The following is a 19,680-nucleotide window of genomic DNA, read 5'->3' on the forward strand; positions in this document are numbered from 1 at the left end:
AGTCAGTGAACTATTTATTTTATTTTTCGAATTTTCTAATCTGAATTTAATTTCTATTCCTTCATCCAAACATGGAGTCCAGGGCATTGTACATAAAACAATAAAATATTGATACAGTATTTATTGAACAATAAAATGCAAAACAACACAATAAAATCTGAGATGCAATGAACCGAAAAAACGCTGTTTTTAGCACCAGCCAGCATTCAAACTGCAGCACATGAGCTTTTCAGAGAATTCTTATTTTAGGCTGGATTTCCACCAGTTTACTTTTAAAAAAAAGAATAAGGGGGCAGCAAGATGGAAGAAGTACCAGAACTTGCAGACATGTTTAGGGTAAGGCTCAGCCAAGTGCTGTGGTTTCGACTACTCTCACAAAAGCAGCACTGAGGAATGAGAGCTGGTGTGTAGTAGCAGCTAAGACTGTGAGCTAGAAATTCAAATTTCACCAAGTGGACTTAATCCAGCCATTTAACCTTTCTCCCTCAACCCTCTTTTTGCAGTACATGGCACCAAGGTTAGCCGAACCAAAAGGGTTGGTGGGAGAATGTGCATATGAAATATACTTGAAATGCTCTATATCAAGGATAGCCAACATGGTGTCCTCCAGAAGTTGCTGGACTCCAACTCCCATCATGCCTGGCAATTGGCCATGCTAGCTGGGACCCATAGGAGCCAACTAATAGGGGCCAAGGTGCTTTCAGCCCCCCAATAAAATATTTGAGGGGACCAGCCCACCCCCAAGTTGATGGGCATTGCCATTCAAATGGTGTGTGTATGCTGCATCTTGCGATTGATTATGCGGAAAGAGTCTTACCTGGACACCCCCTTCCAAAAAAAATTTATTGGCAAACCTGTTGGAACCAATGGTAGTTTGAAATCCAACAGCCTCTAGAGGGCACCTTGTTGCCTATCCCTGGTTCTGTTGTTGTTGTTGTTGTTGTTAGAGGGGGCTCCTTCTTAACTGTAGAAAAACCATACAGCCTTAAGATCCATGTCTGCTTGTGACTTGTTGGAGAGCTGAAATTGAAGTGAAGTAGTCCTTATATTGGCAAAGATTATTTGTTTTAGGGTGCACATTACACAAAAAGTCAATAGGAGCCCATTTGAGTGGTGTTGCCTCATGATTCAAGGACTAGATGGTGCACTGTTTACACAAAAGAGCTGTTGGGACATACCTTTCAATAGATCCGGTGCCTGCACTGAAGGAGCTGTGAAATGAAATCCAGTATTTGTTTATCTATACAATGTGCACAATTCAGGCAAAACCAAGCACCATTGATTTCAACTTAGCAAGTTTAAGCCTATGCTTAGTTTTCCAGTTGAAATCAGTGATGCTTCACAGTTCTTAACTTCGGCTGAATTATACGCACTATATTGAACCTCAGCACTTTGAGACACTACACTTTCAACAACTAGATGCTCAACTGGCCTATGTGAAAAGGCACAGCACCCTCCCTACGCCGAGGAGCTTACAATCCAAATTTCAACAGGGCAAGGAGAATGGGAGAGAAGCAGGTGGCCAAGGGGCGCATGAGAGCTTGTGCAGTTATGCTTTGCTTGGATTTCATTTGGGGATAGGGGTTAAGGGGCTAAGCCAAAGATTTTTCACAGAAGAGGTAGATCTTAAAGTGGGGATTTGAAAGGAGCATTCTGGGAGGGAGTTCCAGGCTTGCGGGAAGCAAAGAGAATGCAAAATCACATACAGTAGTTGCATTTCACACATCAGCCTTCTCTCAGTGAGCTTGGGGTGTTCCCATGAAAAGTTGAAAAGCCTTTCCCCAGCGCACTTCCCACACTCCTGTTCATGGGCAACAGCACCAAGTCAAGGACTTCAGGGAGATGGTATCCATCTGTCCCCTCTGTATGTCTCCATAATTGCCATGTTGGTTTCTGGCAAGATGGGCATGATGCCACAAGGTTGACTTTTTTTTACTGTGGTTTGTGAGTTATCCATAAGGCTCCAGGGACAGCACCTTTCCTGTCCTAGATATTACATAATGTGCTTTTTAATAATACACCTCGAGGCATATGGCCTCTGGATTTTGGCTGTGAGAGCAATCTGCTCAGCTAAAAATAGCTGGCATGCGTAATGCAGTTAGTTGCGACACCTTCTGTTACTCAGGGAGTCAGGAATCACAGCTTCACTTTACAATGTGGCTTGAAGCAGAGAAGATGAAGGCTGGCCTTGCCTTCAATTTCTTAGCTTACATCAGATGGGGCCAGTTGTGTGTGCGTGTGTGTGTTATGTACACTAGCAGTCTAGTGATGCTATTACCTATATCAGGCATCCCCAAACTGTGGCCCTCCAGATGTTTTGGCCTACAGCTCCCATGATCCCTAGCTAAGAGGACCAGTGGTCAGGGATGATGGGAATTGTAGTCCAAAACATCTGGAGGGCCAAAGTTTGGGAGTGCCTGACCTATATCATTGACCTCCCCAACGATCACCTGTTTTTTCAGTGTTGCATTACTGCCACCCCAGTTGCTGACCAGCCAGCTGCAAATAAGGATGTAAAAGGGTGACAGATCCTCCCCACCATGATAGTAGTACATGTGCCCAAATCTGCTGCCTTGGCCACAAGTCAATATGTTCTTTCTAAGTGAACATCAAATTGGTCTCCAATTGGTCTCCAATGGAGATCTTTGAGTCTGTCCCTTGCCGTACTTAATTTTCTAAAAAGAGAGATTCTGCAGCCCATGGCTGTCTGGTCCTCTGTCTTGGAAGCCCTACAAGGCCTCACTGACATTTTAGCCAACTTATCTCTGCTCATGTGACTCTTCAGCCTGGGCTTCTTGTGGAGCTTTCTGTGATGCTATCAGTTTTGCTTGGATATTGCCTCACTAGATGCTGACCTCCTCTTTGCTTAACTTGGCTTTATTGAAATCTGACAGGCTTACCAGAACCGGAACTTGGAGTTGCTTGAATGTACATTGCTCCCCTTCTTGGGACTTGAATTCATTCCTTGCAGCCCCCTCTCTGCCCATGCTAGAACCTCACCCAACTGAGATCACTGCCCGGACAAGAACACTGCCCTCTACCCTTTTGCGTATTTTTGTGCCCATATTTAAACAGCCCCTTTATTCACAATCTGCTGTTACTTCAGTGTCATTTTTGGCTGTGCGTGAAAGGATTTCTGGACCGTGTGATCCCAGCCAATCATGACTCCCATAGTGACCATGATGTCTCAAAGGGCCACCTATTTAGTTGTGTGATGATATCCTTGATAGCAAAGAAAACCTACCTGTTGCCTTTCCCTCCTTTGAATGCCTCCCCATTGACCAGGCAACCACGCCAGTTCTCCTTGTTTTGTCATGCTGTGCTGATGGCTTCCAGCACTGATTGGGAACCCTTTGGCCTTGATGCTCATGCATCACTCTGATCGACCAGCAGGGGCTCGATGGGGGTAAAGGTGTGAATCCTATTAGGCAAGTAATGCTGTGAGGATGGGTGGCATCCACATTTAGATAGGCATGCATGTATTAAGAACATAAGACGAGCCCTGCCGGATCAGGGCAGTGGCCCATCTAGTCCAGCATCCTGTTCTCACAGCAGTTGACCAGGTGCCTATGGGAAACCTGCAAGCAGGATTCAAGCACAAGAGCGTTCTGCCTCTCCTGTGGTTTCCAGCAACTGGTATTCAGAAGCACTGCTGCCCTGAACTGTGGAGGCAGAGCATAGCTATCATGGCTAGTAGCCGCTGATTGTCTAATTCTCCATGAATTCACCCAATCCTCTTTTAAAGCCATCTAGGTTGGTGCCATCACTGCACCCAAATGCACGCCCCAGTCACCTTCTGCCTCAGCTAGGCATCAGGTTGACAGAGCGCTAGCCCAGTTCTCTCCACCGACAGGATGCCCGCTTGTAAACAGCTTCGATTCCTTTCACAAAGGAGTGCCAAAAAAAAAAACCCCAACCTGTCAAAGGAGAGAGCACATTTTGTGTGCTTGAAACATGCCTTCTCCATTTCAGCTCACATCTTCTCCTAAGGGCAGCAGAGCAAGAGGCAGATTTGACCCAAGAGAGCACAATCCTTTGAGAACGTTCTTCCTCTTGCACCAGCACCATTGAAAGGAAATGGGAGCAACAGAGCATGGAAGATTCACGAGGGAATTGACACTTTGTCTTTCTGGGACGTTAACTAAGTTGTCATTGTCATCTTTGTTATTTATCATTTGCAACGATCCCCGTGTTTATTAGACACCATACATAAATAAAAAATAACCAGGCTGCTGTTTGCAAGCTCACAATCTAAATGAGCCCTCTCCTAGTTCTGGACTTCTTCCCGCAGTTGCCAACTCAAAGGGAAGCATTGAAATGCAGTTGGAGTGAGGCTTGGTGGCATTGCTTTGGCTTCTCCGCTTCACCTTCCTTGGAAGTATGGGGTTGACATCCTCGTTTCAGTGTGATGTGAAAGCCCCTCCCCATTTCCAAAAAAATGTTTGGAGTTAAGGTGTAATTTCACAGTGCTGTGGGGTGAATGCACTCTGCACGTAAGCTAATTTTATCTTGTTAAATGTGCCATGGCTGAATCCTGGTGTGGCGGAGGGGAAAAACAGGCCCCTTACTGAAGCCTTGACACATCCCAGATTTGAAGGAAAGCACTCACAGCTTCATCCATTCATCCCAGTTTTCTCCTTTCCTTTGCTTGGACCTCTCCTATGCTTCATCCTTATGCCTCACAACAGTTTTCCTCGGCTGACTAACGGATGGGCTCAGGCTTTAATATTTATATGTTTGCACACTGGAGAGCCATAATAACACCATGAAAAAATAATGATGGCAAGCTGTAATGATAAATTCATGTGTCTTAACAGTCAGGCTTTTGCCAGCCTGAGTGAAAAGGTGTATCGCCTTTTACAAATGCATGCGGAGTGAGACTTTCAACAGAAGGATCGGCCTGGTTGCAAAAAGTATTGCTCAGACAGGGCTTAGATTCCAAGCCAGCTGTCACTGATCAGCTTGACCCCCCTGATTGACTGAAAACCTACCCCCCCCCCCCAAAAAGAAATCCCACCAGCTGGCAGATCATGTTCATGGAAGCAACAGGTTCCTGGAGAGGCTGTTTAGCATTACATAAGGGAGTGTTATTGTTGTGTGTGTGTCCATGTCCTATTTATCTTTGAGCTGTTTTTGTGCTTTTTTGAGACAGAAAGGCAGAGTCTGAAAAGGTTATGTTTTAATAGGCTGTCCTCTGTGCCACATCTGCAAAAGCCTTTTTAGAAGGAAGTTTAGTGGTGGAGAACTTGCACCCACCCACCCACCACCACAGCCAGCTCATTGCTGCATTTCGTGAGCACGCTGCTGGAATTATCCAAATGAGAAACAGGCTGGGTGTCAAGGGGGTTTGAACAAACATTGATCTGGAAAAGGGTTTTAAAAAACATGGATCTTTGTTGCCAGAATGTGAAATAGAAACTGTGGCGTCGCTTGCACAACTCTGCCATCTGCAATGCAGGGAGACAGCTGAGCAACTTGGGGGACTGCAAGAGGTGAATGCAGGCATTAAAAAAAAATCTTCCTCCAAATCCAAAAGCATGACATGAAATCTACACTAACACACACACACAATTCTGCAAAAAGTTAAGGCTGAGACCAATTTTGGGAAGTTTTATGTACAAATCACAGCTTAGTGAATTTTGAGAAGAATGACTAATGCTCCAACCAGACAAATTGGTGGTGGTGGTGGTGGAATGGGGAAAGGATGTGTGAATAAAGGCTAATAACCATGTTTACTTGGTAATGTCTAGTGAAAAAGATGCATGATGTGAAGTTGTCATGTCCAGGGTTTCCTCTGCTTCACTTTCTGCTATTTGCAAGGTAAGCTGGGGAAACCCCAGGTTGCATTGACACATGTGTTGCGAAAGGAAACCTCTGTTCTGATTCAGTTCACCAATTTTAGCATGGAACCTGTTGATGGAATTGTAATTCAACAGTTTCATGCTGCAGCTTCCCTTTGACTTGCCTTTATTCAAGGATAGTAGCTTTAAGGTCAGTAACACTTGAGTGTCCTGGAGGCCTGAAACATACCCCCTGCCTGATTTTGGATATTAACATTTCTGATGTCAGGGATGATAATGGTGTTGATTAACTCACAACATTTCGAGTGTGGTTTTTTGTTTTTGTTTTTGGAAAAAAAATCATTTTATTAACAAGAAATAATAAATGCAAATAAATGACAAAACCTAAAGTTACAAAACATAGGAGCAATGCAAAGGTTGTGTTTCCAAATAAATAAAGAGCAGATAATATAGAAGAATAAAAGCAGCAAAACACATGATGGAAGCCAGATTTCACAATTTGATGGGGGAAGAGAGTTTTGTATATCTGAATTTGAGACCTAAGAGATGAAATCCCACCGCAATATCGCACAGAAATGATTCAAGTCTTCCTTACCCTTAGAAATGTATAATTTTATTTCCTCTGTGATAGCCAGAGTCCACACATTCTTGTCCTGTAATGTCTTCCATTTCTGGGCCAAATTGGCCCAGAAATGGAAGACATTACAGGACAAGAATATGTGGACTCTAGCTATTAGAGAGAAATGTAGCCAGCAGCTACATAAGAAGTTCCTTAGCTTGGAAAATTGCTGTTTGGATTTTGGATATTGCCATTTCTGATGGCAGGGGTGCTGATTATGGTAGTGATTAAGCTCATCGCCTTTTTGAGTGTTGAAAGCACAAGATCGTCCCCAACTAATTAACTGTTTTCCCGTTTTCTTTGCAGATGAAACAACATTTGAAGCAGGAGTCAAAGTCCAGATCCACAGTCAGTCTGAGCCACCGTTTGTTCAGGAACTTGGGTTTGGCGTGGCGCCTGGGTTCCAGACTTTTGTAGCCACGCAAGAGCAAAGAGTGAGTCCCGCTTTTCTCATACATTTCAGCATTCTGTAGTCATTCCCTCTAAAGCCGTGAAGAGAGGAGAGGCTGAGGCTGCCTCGGTTAGGTGCCATTTGAGAGAATACTATCCATAAGGCCACTTGAAGTGGGAGATCTTTTAGTAGCATGGACAGTGGCAGAATGGGGGAGAGGTCTGGCTGATGAGACTTAGAATGCTTCCAAATTGTTGCTGTTTTTGAGTGGGATTCAACCACACACCGACAAATTCAGGTTGTGCAATTCATCATCCTTCCTCACCGCCCTCAGTTTATTTGTATGCCACTTTTCCACTCAATTGTGCCCAAAGCGACTCACACTGTATCAAATGTACAATAACAATTCAAAGCAAATGAGAAACAATTACATAGAAAGAACAGGATATTTTAATGCCATCATCATCATCATCACAGAGGTGTCTATGGGGGGGATATATTCATTGAAAATGCTGTATTGTAACTTTTGAATAATTTTTCTTTTGTTAAGAAAGAAATAACCACATATCAATAAGTAAAAAAAAACACACAAAAAACCCAGTCCATGGAAAACTGTGTAAGAGAGTAGACATAAGCTAACCTGGTTTCAATAACAAAATTAACATTTAAAATGAAGGTCTGTTGCAACACACAAACACACAATCTGACTTTTTTGCCATAAGGAAAATGACAGGAAATGCACTTGAAAGTGTGGGATAACATTTGATTGATACAATGTCATCTAACCTCCCTGCAGACAGAATAGATAAATAGTTGACTGTCATCTAACCTCCCTGTAAACTTGGTGCGAATAAATCAGGATGAATGCTTAATAAAACAGGCAGACCGGGAGTCACTACCATCCTTTAGGAAGTTCTGCACGACTCCCCTGAAACAGCAGGGGATGTCATTTGGAGTTCCCATCTCAGATGGCAAAATGTTTAACTGTTTTGTTTATTTTAAATTTTTATTTACATGTTTATAGATCACGCTGTCATATAAAATATCACAAGGCATTATACATCCGAAAAATTAAAAAAACACAATACTACAGTTGCAACAATAAAAGCATCTGACACATTGGCAAAAGCTGGTTGGCATCTTGGCTTTGAGAGGCCTGCCTAAATAACACAGTTCCAGAAGATGCCTGAAAGCAAGCAGGGTGGCAAAGAGCTTTACTGCAGGGCAGTCCTAGCACACTTAAGGGTCAATCCCAGGTAAATGCCAGCCAAACCTGAGGAACATGTGGGATCACCAAACATGCCCCATCAGAAGAGCTCAGTGATTCAAGTGGAGGATAAGGAATGGTCCAATCCTGACCGTGAAGCATTCTGTACAGTGAACTGAAATTACTTAGAAGTGCTAACAAACTTTGCAACCACTGTGTGTATTGTCGGAAGCAGATGTGTAATTACAAACAGCAGATGCGGGTTAAGGGCAGCGCGATGGAGTACTGTGTCCAGTTCTGGGGACCACAGTTCAAGAAGGATACTGACAAGCTGGAACGTGTCCAGAAGAGGGCAACCAAAATGGTCAAAGGCCTGGAAACAATGCCTTATGAGGAACGGCTTAGGGAGCTGGGTATGTTTAGCCTGGAGAAGAGAAGGTTAAGGGGGGGTATCAGGCCCGGCTCTAGGTAGACCCCCGGTGGTGCAGGGCACCATGGCGCCGGCCCGCCAGAAAGGCGCTGCGAGCTGCGCCCGCCCGCTGGCCGGCCGATCCGCCGGTCCGCCGCGCAGCTGCGCCTGTGGGAGCCGCGCTGCGCCCACCCGCCCACCGCACTGGGAAACGGGGCGGGAGGGCGCCGGAGAGATCGCGCTGTGCCTGCCCACCCGCCCGCCACTGTGCCCACCCGCCCACCGCGCTGGGAAACGGGGCGGGAGGGCGCCGGAGAGATCTGGCGCACCACAGCGGCAGGGGCGTTTAAGACGGCCCTGGGTGGTATGATAGCCATGTTCAAATACTGTATATAAAAGGATGTCATATAGAGGAGGGAGAAAGGTTCTTTTCTGCTGCTCCAGAGAAGTGGACACGGAACAATGGATTCAAGCTACAAGAAAGAAGATTCCACCTAAACATTAGGAAGAACTTCCTGACAGTAAGAGCTGTTCGGCAGTGGAATTTGCTACTAAGGAGTGTGGTGGAGTCTCCTTCTTTGGAGGTCTTTAAGCAGAGGTTTGACAGGCATATGTCAAGAATGCTTTGATGGTGTTTCCTGCTTGCAGGGGGTTGGACTGGATGGCCCTTGTGGTCTCTTCCAACTCTATGATTCTATGATTCTATGACAGGTTCCCTCGCACAGGGTGCCAAACCAAGGGAGTGCCTTCCAGCCTCCTTCCCAAAGCCTAGTAAGGGCTTGCTCAACTTTGGGAAGCAAGCCATAGCTGCCAAGTTTCCCCTTTTCTCACGAGGAAGCCTATTCAGCATAAGGGAAAATCCCTTTAAAAAAGGGATAACTTGGCAGCTATGCAGCAAGCCCTTACTAGGATCCTTCCAGAGCCTAGGATCCTTCCAGATTCTTGCCCGCACAGGGCACCATATTACCAGGGCCCTCCCCTGCAAACCCATAATTATCCCTATGCGCCCAGTATTGGGTGCTGTGGGCCCACAGCCAACCTCTGAGTCTCAAGACCTGTGAATGTAAATTTACCACCTCTTCACTAAACTTGTTTTACACATAGAGACAGAGAGGGAGGGAGAGAAACCAACTCTGTTGAATTCTACACCATTTATTCATTCATCCACATGCAAATTTTTAATAATAACCATTTGGATATATGTGTCTGGAGGGCAGGTAAGATCACTCTGGTCCCAATTAGGACCAATTACATTCGCTGTGAAAACTGTCAAGTTGAAATGTTGCGTCCCTCTCTGTCTTGGAGGAAACCTTTATGGCCATATTGATGAAAACGGCACACCTGCAAGACAAGAAAAGGGGTGGGCAATCATAGGGCAGCTGGAGAGGCAGATTGCGGGAGGGCTGAGATGATCCATGAAAGGCTTTGGCACGGAACTTGAAGGAGAAGAAGAAAACAGCAGGACAAGGACGGGGGGGGGGCAGTGCAGGGGCTGGGCGATTCCAGTGGGGGAGGCTTTCCAGGCAAAGAGAGCAGAGAAGGAAGAAGGAGGCACCAGGAAAAGTCAATGGCAGATGAGGCTATGAATGTTTGAGAAAAGCTTTAAGCTGGACTCTGTTGCAGGAAATGGCCAAACCCCTTTTTCATTATACATTTAACGCAGCATCATACCACTTTGAACAGCCACAACTCCCCTCCCCCGCTCCGAGGGAAAAAAAACCTGGAAACTTCAGTTGGTTAAGGGTGCTGAGAATTCTTCTGTGACCCCTAGTCCCCTCACAGAGATGCAGTTCTCAAGAGTTTCCTGCTCTTTGGCACTCACACTGCCTTGTTGGGGGGGGGGGCACAAGGCCAAATATTGACACCCCCAGCCCTTGTGCTGCCCTCCCAAAGCCAGCTAAGCAACATACCGGGCTTTGTGAAGGAGACATGGGGCTCTGGCAGGGTCTTAGAGCACTCCCACCTTCTTTCCAAACCTGAGAAAGCACTAATTAGGCTTTGGGAAGGAGGAAGGGAGGACTCTAGGACCTTGTCAGAGCCCTCATACCTCTGTCCCAAAGCCCAGTGCTTCACTTACCCAGCTTTGGGAAAGCAGCCTTTGGCGGGGGCATCAAATATTGCCGGGGACCGCCAAAAAATCGAGGCCTTGTGTTGCACCACCCTGCTGCAGATGTTGTTGTACTTCAGCTCCCATCAGCCCCAGTCAGGGTGGTCTGGGATGATGGGAGCTGGAGTCCACTGACATCTAGGGAGGCCCACAGGCTCCCCATCCCTGCCTTTGAGACTCTCGTTATTTATGGTCATGTGATCACATGGAGGAAGTAAGCACAAGTTAGGCACCTGTGACACGAATGAGCGTTCTGACCATTCCATTTTTGTTATAAAGAGATATAATGATGATTATGTAGAAGAAGAATTCAAGAAATGTAGGTGCAGACTGCTGTAACCTTCATGTGAAAATATCCCCAAGTTTCCAGTGTACTCTCTCCAGCACCTATATCACGTTGAAGAGCTTCTGGCTTTCTCTGTCTTCTCATGGCCAGCTCAGGGACATGCAGAACGAGGAGCAAGTCGCGTCAGGGCTGCGTCTGGCATGCAGTGGGAGGCTGTTGTTTTCCTCTGTCCCTGGCACAGCTTGTCCTCATTACTTCTAACAAGGGGGTGAGGGGGAGAGAAAAGGACAAAACAGTTTCCACACAGGAGGAGCTGTGTGTGTGTGTGTGTGTGTGTGGCTAAACCTTGCTAAGTGCTCCTAACCCACCACCCACAAACCACGAGCAAAGCAGCCCATGGGGCTTGCCTGATAAAAGCAACTGGAAGGGCCTCCAGGCGTTTGCAGGTGACTTTGTCAGGCGTGCAGCAGCTGGAGCAAGGAGGGATGCTGATAAAAGCCTCCTGCTCAAAAACAAAACAAATCCTTTGTTGGGGACGCAAACTGTCCACACCAGTTACAAAAGGAACAAACGCCTGGGCTCAGGAAACCTTTCTTCTATTGCTCCTCGTTATTCCGCCAAAGGCAGGCATGTTAAAGAGATGAAATGTTCCCTAAAGCAGCCATTTCTGCCAATTTGGCCATAAAAATTTAAGAGGCTTCAATTAAGCAACAGGTTAGAGATGCTGTGGCAATATTGGGGAGGATGGCTGAAGTGCGCCTCAGAGACTCGTCCTGGTGAATGTTCAGAGCCTGAGGAAAAAAGGAAAAGTTCTTGGGATGCTGTGGGCTTACTTCTTGGGGGGAGAATGGAAATGGGGATTCTGGTCCAGAAGGCCTACATTGGGCAGATGAGAGCTGGTGTGGGGCAGTGGTTATAGAGGGCCAGACCAGGACCTGGGTAGACCAGTGTTCAAAGCCTCACTCTGGCATCACTCTTGCCGGGTGACCTCTGCTCACCAGCACCAGGCTCAGGGTTAGATACAGTGGTACCTCTGGTTAAGAACTTAATTCGTTCCGGAGGTCCATTCTTAACCTGAAACTGTTCTTAACCTGAGGTACCACTTTAGCTAATGGGGCCTCCTGCTGCCGCCGCGCCTCCAGAGCACGATTTCTGTTCTCATCCTGAAGCAAAGTTCTTAACCCGAGGTACTGTTTCCGGGTTAGCGGAGTTTGTACCCTGAAGCGTTTGTAACCTGAAGTACCACTGTACTTGGTCTGTTTCTTTAGCCTGGGACTCTGCAGCTTCTGACTCTGTGTCTTGACTCTGAGGTCATGGCATCACCCCTTCCTTATATAATGTGTGCATTGTCCTTCGAGAGGAGGGACTTGAAAGAAAAGAGCAAAGACGCTAGATGGATAGAGAGAGGGAGACTCGGGGCCATTAGGCAAACTGAGGCAATTCCCTCAAGCAGTAGGGTGGTAGATTATAATGGGGGGGGGGCATGCAAGACATCCACTCACTAGCCCATTAACCCAATGGCTTCCACCGCCCCAGCTCCTGCGGGGCTCCCCAGGGCACCTGCACCCTCATTCCACACTTTGAGGAATGACCCCCTTCCTCACAGTGAGAAAAAGAGGGGGAGGAGAAGCTGCCATTGCTGCTGCCCCATTAGCTCAAGGGCAGCGGTGGTGGAAGAGGAGTGAAGGACAGCAGCAGCTGCCTGTCAGTTCACAAGGATGCTGTGGGGCACAGGACGAACCATAATGAAGGGCAGAGAAGCAGGGATTGGGGAAAGCAGCAGCAATGGAAGGGCTGGGTAAAAGGAGCGATGTTACCAGCCACTCACATTTGGAGGCAGCAGTGTTTCTGAATACCAGTTGCTGGAAACCACGGGAGGGGACAGTGCTCTCGTGCTCGAATCCTGCTTGCAGGCTTCTCACAGGCAACTAGTTGGCCACTGTGAGAACCGCATGCTGGGCTAGATGGGCCACTGGCTTGGTCCAGCGGGGTCTTCCCATGTTCTTAGCAAAGCAGCTTTGGAGAAGCTGTAGCCCTCCAGGTATTGTTGAACTCCAACTCCCATCATTACTGAGCATTGGCCATGTTGGCTGGGGCTGGTGGGAGTGGGAGTCCAACAGCATCTACCAGGCCACAGGTGTTGCATCAGCACCAGGGGCAGAGAGCCTTTCATCTGTTTCAAGCTCCTTTGTGATCCTCATCTCCATTATCCATCATCTCCAACTGTTAGACCAGGCACAGGCAAACTTGGCCCTCCAGATGTTTCGGGACTGCAACTCCCATCATCCCTGACCACTGGTCCTGTTAGCTAGGGATGATGGGAGTTGTAGTCCCAAAACATCTGGAGGGCCAAGTTTGCCTGTGCCTGGTTTATGAATGGAATCATGTTGTTTTCTCACACTATATCATCTCAAGGTGTGTACTGGGTTGGGGCAGTTTGAATGGCATCCTGCAAAGAAGAAAGAAAGAAAAATGTACATGGAAAAATAACATCTTGGCCATGAATCTATTCTCTGACATGCTATATTTATATCTGCAGGGAGATATTTTGGGTTGGGGGAACATTCAGGCACACAACCCCCACTGCATCCTGCAGTGATTCAATCCAAGAACCGGTCACCACTTTGATTTTGCAACTTGTATAAACCGGCCGTCTCTGGTCTTTGCAGCAAAGCCGATTTTGCCAAGACACATTATGTTAAATTCCCCATAGAGAAGGAGGTGTGAAGGGAGCAAATTCAAAAGAACCTCGTGAGCTGCCTTCTTTGGGAGATGCTTAGAAGAGAGGGAGAGGGAACTTGCTTTACTTTCGAATAGCTCTGTGGCACAGCGAATGACAGCCTGAATGGCACGCTGAGAGGTGCGCCAAGGATGCTTTTGAATGCCTTAACAAGTGCCGAAGCAACGCTTCTTGTGTGATCCCATCCGGTGTCTCATTAACGAACACAATTTTCTCGCCATTATTTCACTTCTGAGCAGAAGGCAGAGGCTGCCTGCTCGCAACTTTGAGGGAAGAAGGGAGTGACAGGCAAACAGCTCCCTTCTATGGTCCAGGCATGGCAGCATGCAGAAGCCGTAACAACATAAGAGAAGCTCCTGGTGGATCGGGCTGATTGACCGCCTGGTTCAGCATCCTGCTCTCACAGTGGCTGACCACATGCCTATGGGAAGCCCGCAAGCAGGACATGAGTGCAACAACACCTGCAGTTCCCAGCAATTGGTGTTCAGAGGCATCAGAATCATAACTCTCTATGGGGGAGAAGAATGATGGGCTACAGCAGAAACATGCCGCTTGTGAAGGAGCTAATTGCACAGTGGTATGCAGAACATGCATATTAGATCCCTGATGCTTGTTACTGTTTTTGGAAAAAGCAGCTTCAGGAGGGGGCGAGCAGTTGAAAGTGGAGAAGCAGGGAGGAAGGGTGATTAATCCATTCGTTGCCTGTCATTTTCTTGTTCCAAGTCTCTCCCCCCCCTTCTCCCGCCAGCTTGAAAACATACAGGTTGCCTCCACGCCACACATTTAAAACACATGGCTTCCTTCAAATAATCCTGGCTACTGTAATTTACCCCTTACAGACCTACAGTTCCCAGTACCCTTAAACTGCAGTTCCCAGGATTCCTTGGGGGAAGGCCTGTGCTTTAAATATGTGCTGTGGACGTAACTGCAATAGAAATGTTGGAGAGAGGAGCAGCAAGACAGGAGCTATTTGGAGCATGGAAAGAGCAGCCTCACTCTTCCGCTCTCACTTTCTCCCTCCAGAAGCTTATTCTCTTCCTTTCTTTTTTCAAAAAATTGAATTCTGGGCTGTAACACACACGTTTGGGTGTAATGTGTAGGACAGAGGATGTTTTTAAACCACCTTGAAATCATGACAAAAGGGTGGCATGTAATGAAGAGAGTGAGAAGTAGCGCTCTCAGGTGAAAAGATTGTGCTGTGAATGGGTGTGGGAAAGTGAGGAGAACACTCTTCATGGGGGTGTTATGGATGTGGAGCTTACTGTACACTATGTGCAGGTGCTCAGTTGAAATTTCCCGTAGCACAGGGATGGGGGAAGTCACTTGTGGAAGGTAGCTTGGTGCAGAGAAATGTGGATGGGGAAAGGGTTAAGTACCACCTCACCACTACCACTTCTCAGCTCAAAATAGTTGTCATGCTGAGCCCTGCGCAATGGTAGCCAATGAGGTTAATCCAAGGCACGATTGTTGATTGTTGTTAATTGAAAGCTTTCCTGACCCAGCCCAAGGCAGCACATAACTTCATTGGACATACAGACTGCCCAGAGCCAGAGGACCTAGGAGAGCAGACCGAGCCCCCCAATTGCAGAAAACCCCTGGTTTTTCCAAGGGAAGCCCTGACCAGGCCTGCCTCCAGGAGATGCCCCAGAAGCATTCCCAAGCTATTTCCTATCTCACCTGTTGGCAGAGGATCCTCTGATCAAGCCAGAGGGAGAGAATCAGCTACAGAAGGTCCAGGCTCAGGCAGCTGCTTGGTGAAAGAGCCCAGTGTTGTTTATTATTTTATTTTATTTACCACTCTACTTGGGTACGTTGGGAGCAAGTGCATTCATCAACAGTAAAAGGTTATTGGGAAACACCCGCAGCTGAGTTGGGGTGGAATCTGGGAGCCCAGGCCTTATAAACCTTCAGTTGAGGTCAGCAGCATTACTGTCTGGTGCTAGGTTAAAAAATAAAGAACCCCTGGATGGTTAAGTCCAGTCAAATTGGAATTTGAGGTGCGGCACTCATCTCTGCTTTCAGGCCGAAGGAGCTGGCATTTGTCCTCGGACAACTTTCTGGGTCATGTGGCCAGCATGACTAAACCGCTTCTGGCGCAATGGAACACCGTGACAATAGCCAGAGCGCACAGAAATGCCGTTTACCTTCCCACCAGTGGTACTTATTTGTCGACTCATGCTGGTATGCTTTCAAACTGCTAGGTTGGCAGGAGCTGGGACAAAGCAACAGGAGCTTATCCTGTCTTGTGGATTCGAACTGCTGACCTTAGGATCAGCAAGCTCAGGAGGCTCGGTGGTTTAGACCAAAGCGCCACTTGCTGGTGTGATCATGCTGTGAACCTGAGCCTGCAGTGGACCACGTTGGGTGGTCTTGTCCCAGCCTAACTCAGGGACTGAGACCTAACCCAATAGCCCTCTCCCAAAGCTAAACATCCTTATTAAAATTTAAAAAAAAGAATTGAGGCACATTACACGTGTTTGTGGACAGCATGCAGTTAAGATAACTTGATAAAGAGAGAGAGAGGGCCTCAACTCTGGAGGGGCAGAAATGGGTGGGGTGTTATGAGAGAGATATGACACCAGGACTGTGAGAGAAGGTCCATGTTAATGTGGGCTCAGAAGATAGTGTGGGGTTGTACTTAATACTGGATTATTTCTACAGGGAAATTTTGCCTTATTTATCTGTGGGTTGCTGTTGCTGCTGATTTAGTTATTTATTTATTTATATGCCGCTTAATACCCAGTTAGGCATCTAAGCGGTTTGGAAGAATAAAAACCCAATTGCAGAAGCATTAAAATATAAGCCTCCATAACTGAAATGCACACCAAAACAGTTCTGTTAAAACAGAGCAGTAATTAAAACGTAGGATGTAAACGCACTAGAAGTCCTGTATTATTCTCTCCTGGAATTTGCTTTTAAATGTTAAAGCACTCTGAGATTTTGGAATAGGATTGGATGAACAATCTCGAGAAAGATTTGGGTAGCCAGGGAGGCAGGGACTTGGGCCATTGTGGGCAGAGTAAGGGGCTGCTGTTTGCTTGTCGGTATTCAGAAATAAATAAATCACTCGTTCATTGCCTCAACTCACCCCCAGGGAAGCCAAATAAGTGGCAGGTGTCTAGAGGTGCTACAGTGTCTTCAGAGTCTCTCTTAAGTCACCTGAAGTTAGTTTGCTTTGCAGGCCATGTCTCCACAGTGTGTGTGAGTCCTGGATTTAGTAGGTTGACACTTGGGTGTGATGGGGAATTGATAGGTGTTGGACATGCTTTTTGGGCGGTGGGTGTCACATTCTGGTCTGATGCCAGATCCCATGGAGAAAGCGACAAGGCTGGTCAGTGGCCCACAAACTGGTTATCACCTACTTTTTATCATATGCAAAGCACTTTGAACGTGTTAAGATAAGCCATATAAATGCTAAGTAATTATAATTGTATAATTATAATTTTATTACTGTATTTATAGCTTGGTGGTAGAGCTTCTGCTTTGCATGCGGAAGGTCCCAAGTTCTCATTCTCTGGCATCTCCAGGAGTGGCTGGGAGAGACCCCTGCTGGAAGCCCTGAAGAACTGATGCCAGTCAACATGAACTAGACGTGGAGAACCTTTGACCCTTTGGAGGTTGTTGAACGACAACCCCCATCATCCCTGGCCATCAGCCACGGATGCTGGAGCTGATGGGAGTTGTAGTTCAGCAACACCTGGAGGAGCAAAGGTCCTGCGCTCCTGCTGTTGGCAGCACTAAGTTAGATGGAATAATGAGTCTGACTTAGTATAAGGCAGTTTCTTGTCTTTCCCAGCTGCAGCTGATATTCAGGCTATGAGTGCCATTGCTTTTGTAACCAAATGGCTCTGCCCATATATAATAGCAGACTTCGGGCAGCCTCAAGGTTTGCAGAAGCACAAAAAATACATATCTTTAAAGAGACTCACCATGTGATGAACCTCAACAACTGTCCCATGCGGACTGAGTGTGCTCAGTGGCCCTAGAAGGGGCGCTGTCTGGCTACCTGTGGAGAACAGAACATGGGGATGGATGACCGCAACAAAGTGGCTAACAATCCTTAACAGCAACACTCTGCGCTGCAACATTTTGTTGCCGGTTCCATTTAGCTTGTTATCACTGCTTATTATTTTAAGGACCCCACTGAGCAGTCGTCCAGCCCAGCCGTGGGAATGTGTAGTTCTTCAGAAGGGAGCATGAAAGGACCTTGGGAACTGGGCAGCCTTTGCCAACCTGGTGCCCCCCAGATGTTTTAGACCGCATCTCCTGTGAGCCCCAGCCAGCCCATTAGGGCTTTGGTCTCTCTCACACCCCTCACCACCTGAAATGCCACCTGAACAGAGCATTTCAGCCCCAGCTAGTGGCTTTGAGGGGAACGAAGTGTCTCTCTATCCTCATCTCTCTTTCCGCGATGCTTGTTTAAGATGCTGCTAATGGAGACACGCTCGGGTGATAATGCGATTGCTTGAGACACGACAAGGGAGATGGCGAGGCCCATTGATCGGAGCGCAATGGCAAAAGCAATGTAATTATTTGGGGGCTTCGCAGTGTGATTCCCTCCCCTTGCAAGCAGCTGAGTAGATAGCCGTCAGCAGAGGAAAAGTTGCCTGCCTTGGAGGCTGTGGGAACTGAGATGTGACGCTCCCCTTCCTCTCAATGGCTTATCTCTGCAGAGAGGATTACTTACACCGTAGCAGGTTTCCAAATTGGGTTGATAAGAACAAGAAGCTGCCTTATGTCTGGCCCTTCTAGCTCAGTATTGCCTACACAGACTGGCAGCACCTCTCCTGGTTTCAGGCAGGAGATTCTGACTGAACCTTTCCCAGCACTGAGTGGAGAGGCCTTGGATTGAATTCGAGACCTTCTGCATGCAAAGCAGATGCTTTCCAGCTACAGCCCTTGACGTGATCCAACCCACAGTGCCATTAGCAGCAAGGATAAGATATTTTGCCAACACAGTTTGCAAAGGACAAGTTGGCAGTGCCCCCCCTCCATGCACTGAAGCTGACCAGTTGAATCTTCCTTCAATATTGGGGTTGGAGCAGAGTCTTTCATGTCACCTGGATGCAGCAGGTGAACGCAGGACAGGCCATGTGATATATACACTCTATACCTCATTGTCTTGTTGCCACTCCCTACACCACTGTGTTTGCCGTCTGATGTGGCTGCCTAACTCTACCTAATGGTAGGGCCGGCCAAAATGCCGGGCCAAGGCAGTGAGGCTTGGCCACCAACATACTCAGAATTGTAGCTTAGCAGTAGTAGGGACATATGCTTTGTTTCATACAGAAAGCTACCTACCAAGTGGTAGGTAGGTTGGTGATAGGAAGGACCTCTCATTGCCTGAGGCCTTGAAGATCCACTGCCAGTCAGAGGAGACACATAGTTTGGCCCACTGTAATAGGGTGAGGGAACCTCATGCCTGGGGGCTAAATGGCCCTCCAAACCTCAGGACTCTCCCCAGCCCATGTCTCCTCACCACCCTTAACTTGCATCATTGACTGGCTGCAATGTTCTTCTTAAGACCTCTTGCTTGCCCAGGTAGAGAATAGAGTAGAAGGAAGCAGGGCTTTGCAGTACCAACCCCTCTGATTGGCAGCCAGTATGAAACGTTCGGATTGGGTGGGCCTTTTACCTTTGCCTGATTGACAAGTTGTTACTCCAGCTCGGGGAGCAACTGACCTCAGGGGCACCAAAGATACACACTTCAAGTGCAGACCTGGCCACAGCCCAGCGCCGGGAACCGTGTGCATCAGTGCATTTGCTACAAGAGCAAAGCAAACTCCTTGTTCTCCCCACCTCTGTCAATCAAGGCACATCGAGGAGGGTGTAATTAAGCATTCAATCTGCGCCTTCCCCACAGACGTTGGGCCGACTCGGAAGCGACGTGGCTCAAAGCCAAGGCTGGCTAAGCGAGAAACACAGAAACTGAATATGTGATCATTCCATCATTTCCGATCCCATCACCTATGTTGTGAGCGCAATTTAAACAACTTAGAAGATTTGTGTGGAAGCAGGGCTGGTGCAGACGCTGAGGTCAGGAGAGATGGCAATTATTTATTCTTCTTTATCATGCTGTCTGCAACATATGGGTGTCGCTCCCCACTCCAGATGACTAAA

General features: G+C 47.2%; 1 protein-coding gene across 3 annotated transcripts in view; it reads left to right on the forward strand.

Annotated features, from left to right (window-relative positions):
- The window catches only part of LOC118095329 (acid-sensing ion channel 2), a 152,206-nt gene that overhangs the window by 104,934 nt on the left and 27,592 nt on the right, over window positions 1–19,680 (forward strand). For all 3 annotated transcript variants that reach the window (XR_009558458.1, XM_060281465.1, XM_060281466.1), the window contains exon 3: window positions 6,727–6,854. Coding sequence is in view for 2 of the 3 variants with exons in the window: in XM_060281465.1 (XP_060137448.1) it covers window positions 6,727–6,854 (128 nt within the window). In the remaining variant the exon portion in view is untranslated. The remainder of the gene's footprint in view (window positions 1–6,726; window positions 6,855–19,680) is intronic.

Source organism: Zootoca vivipara, chromosome 13 (assembly GCF_963506605.1).
Source record: "Zootoca vivipara chromosome 13, rZooViv1.1, whole genome shotgun sequence".
Classification (NCBI taxonomy): Eukaryota; Metazoa; Chordata; class Lepidosauria; order Squamata; family Lacertidae; genus Zootoca; species Zootoca vivipara.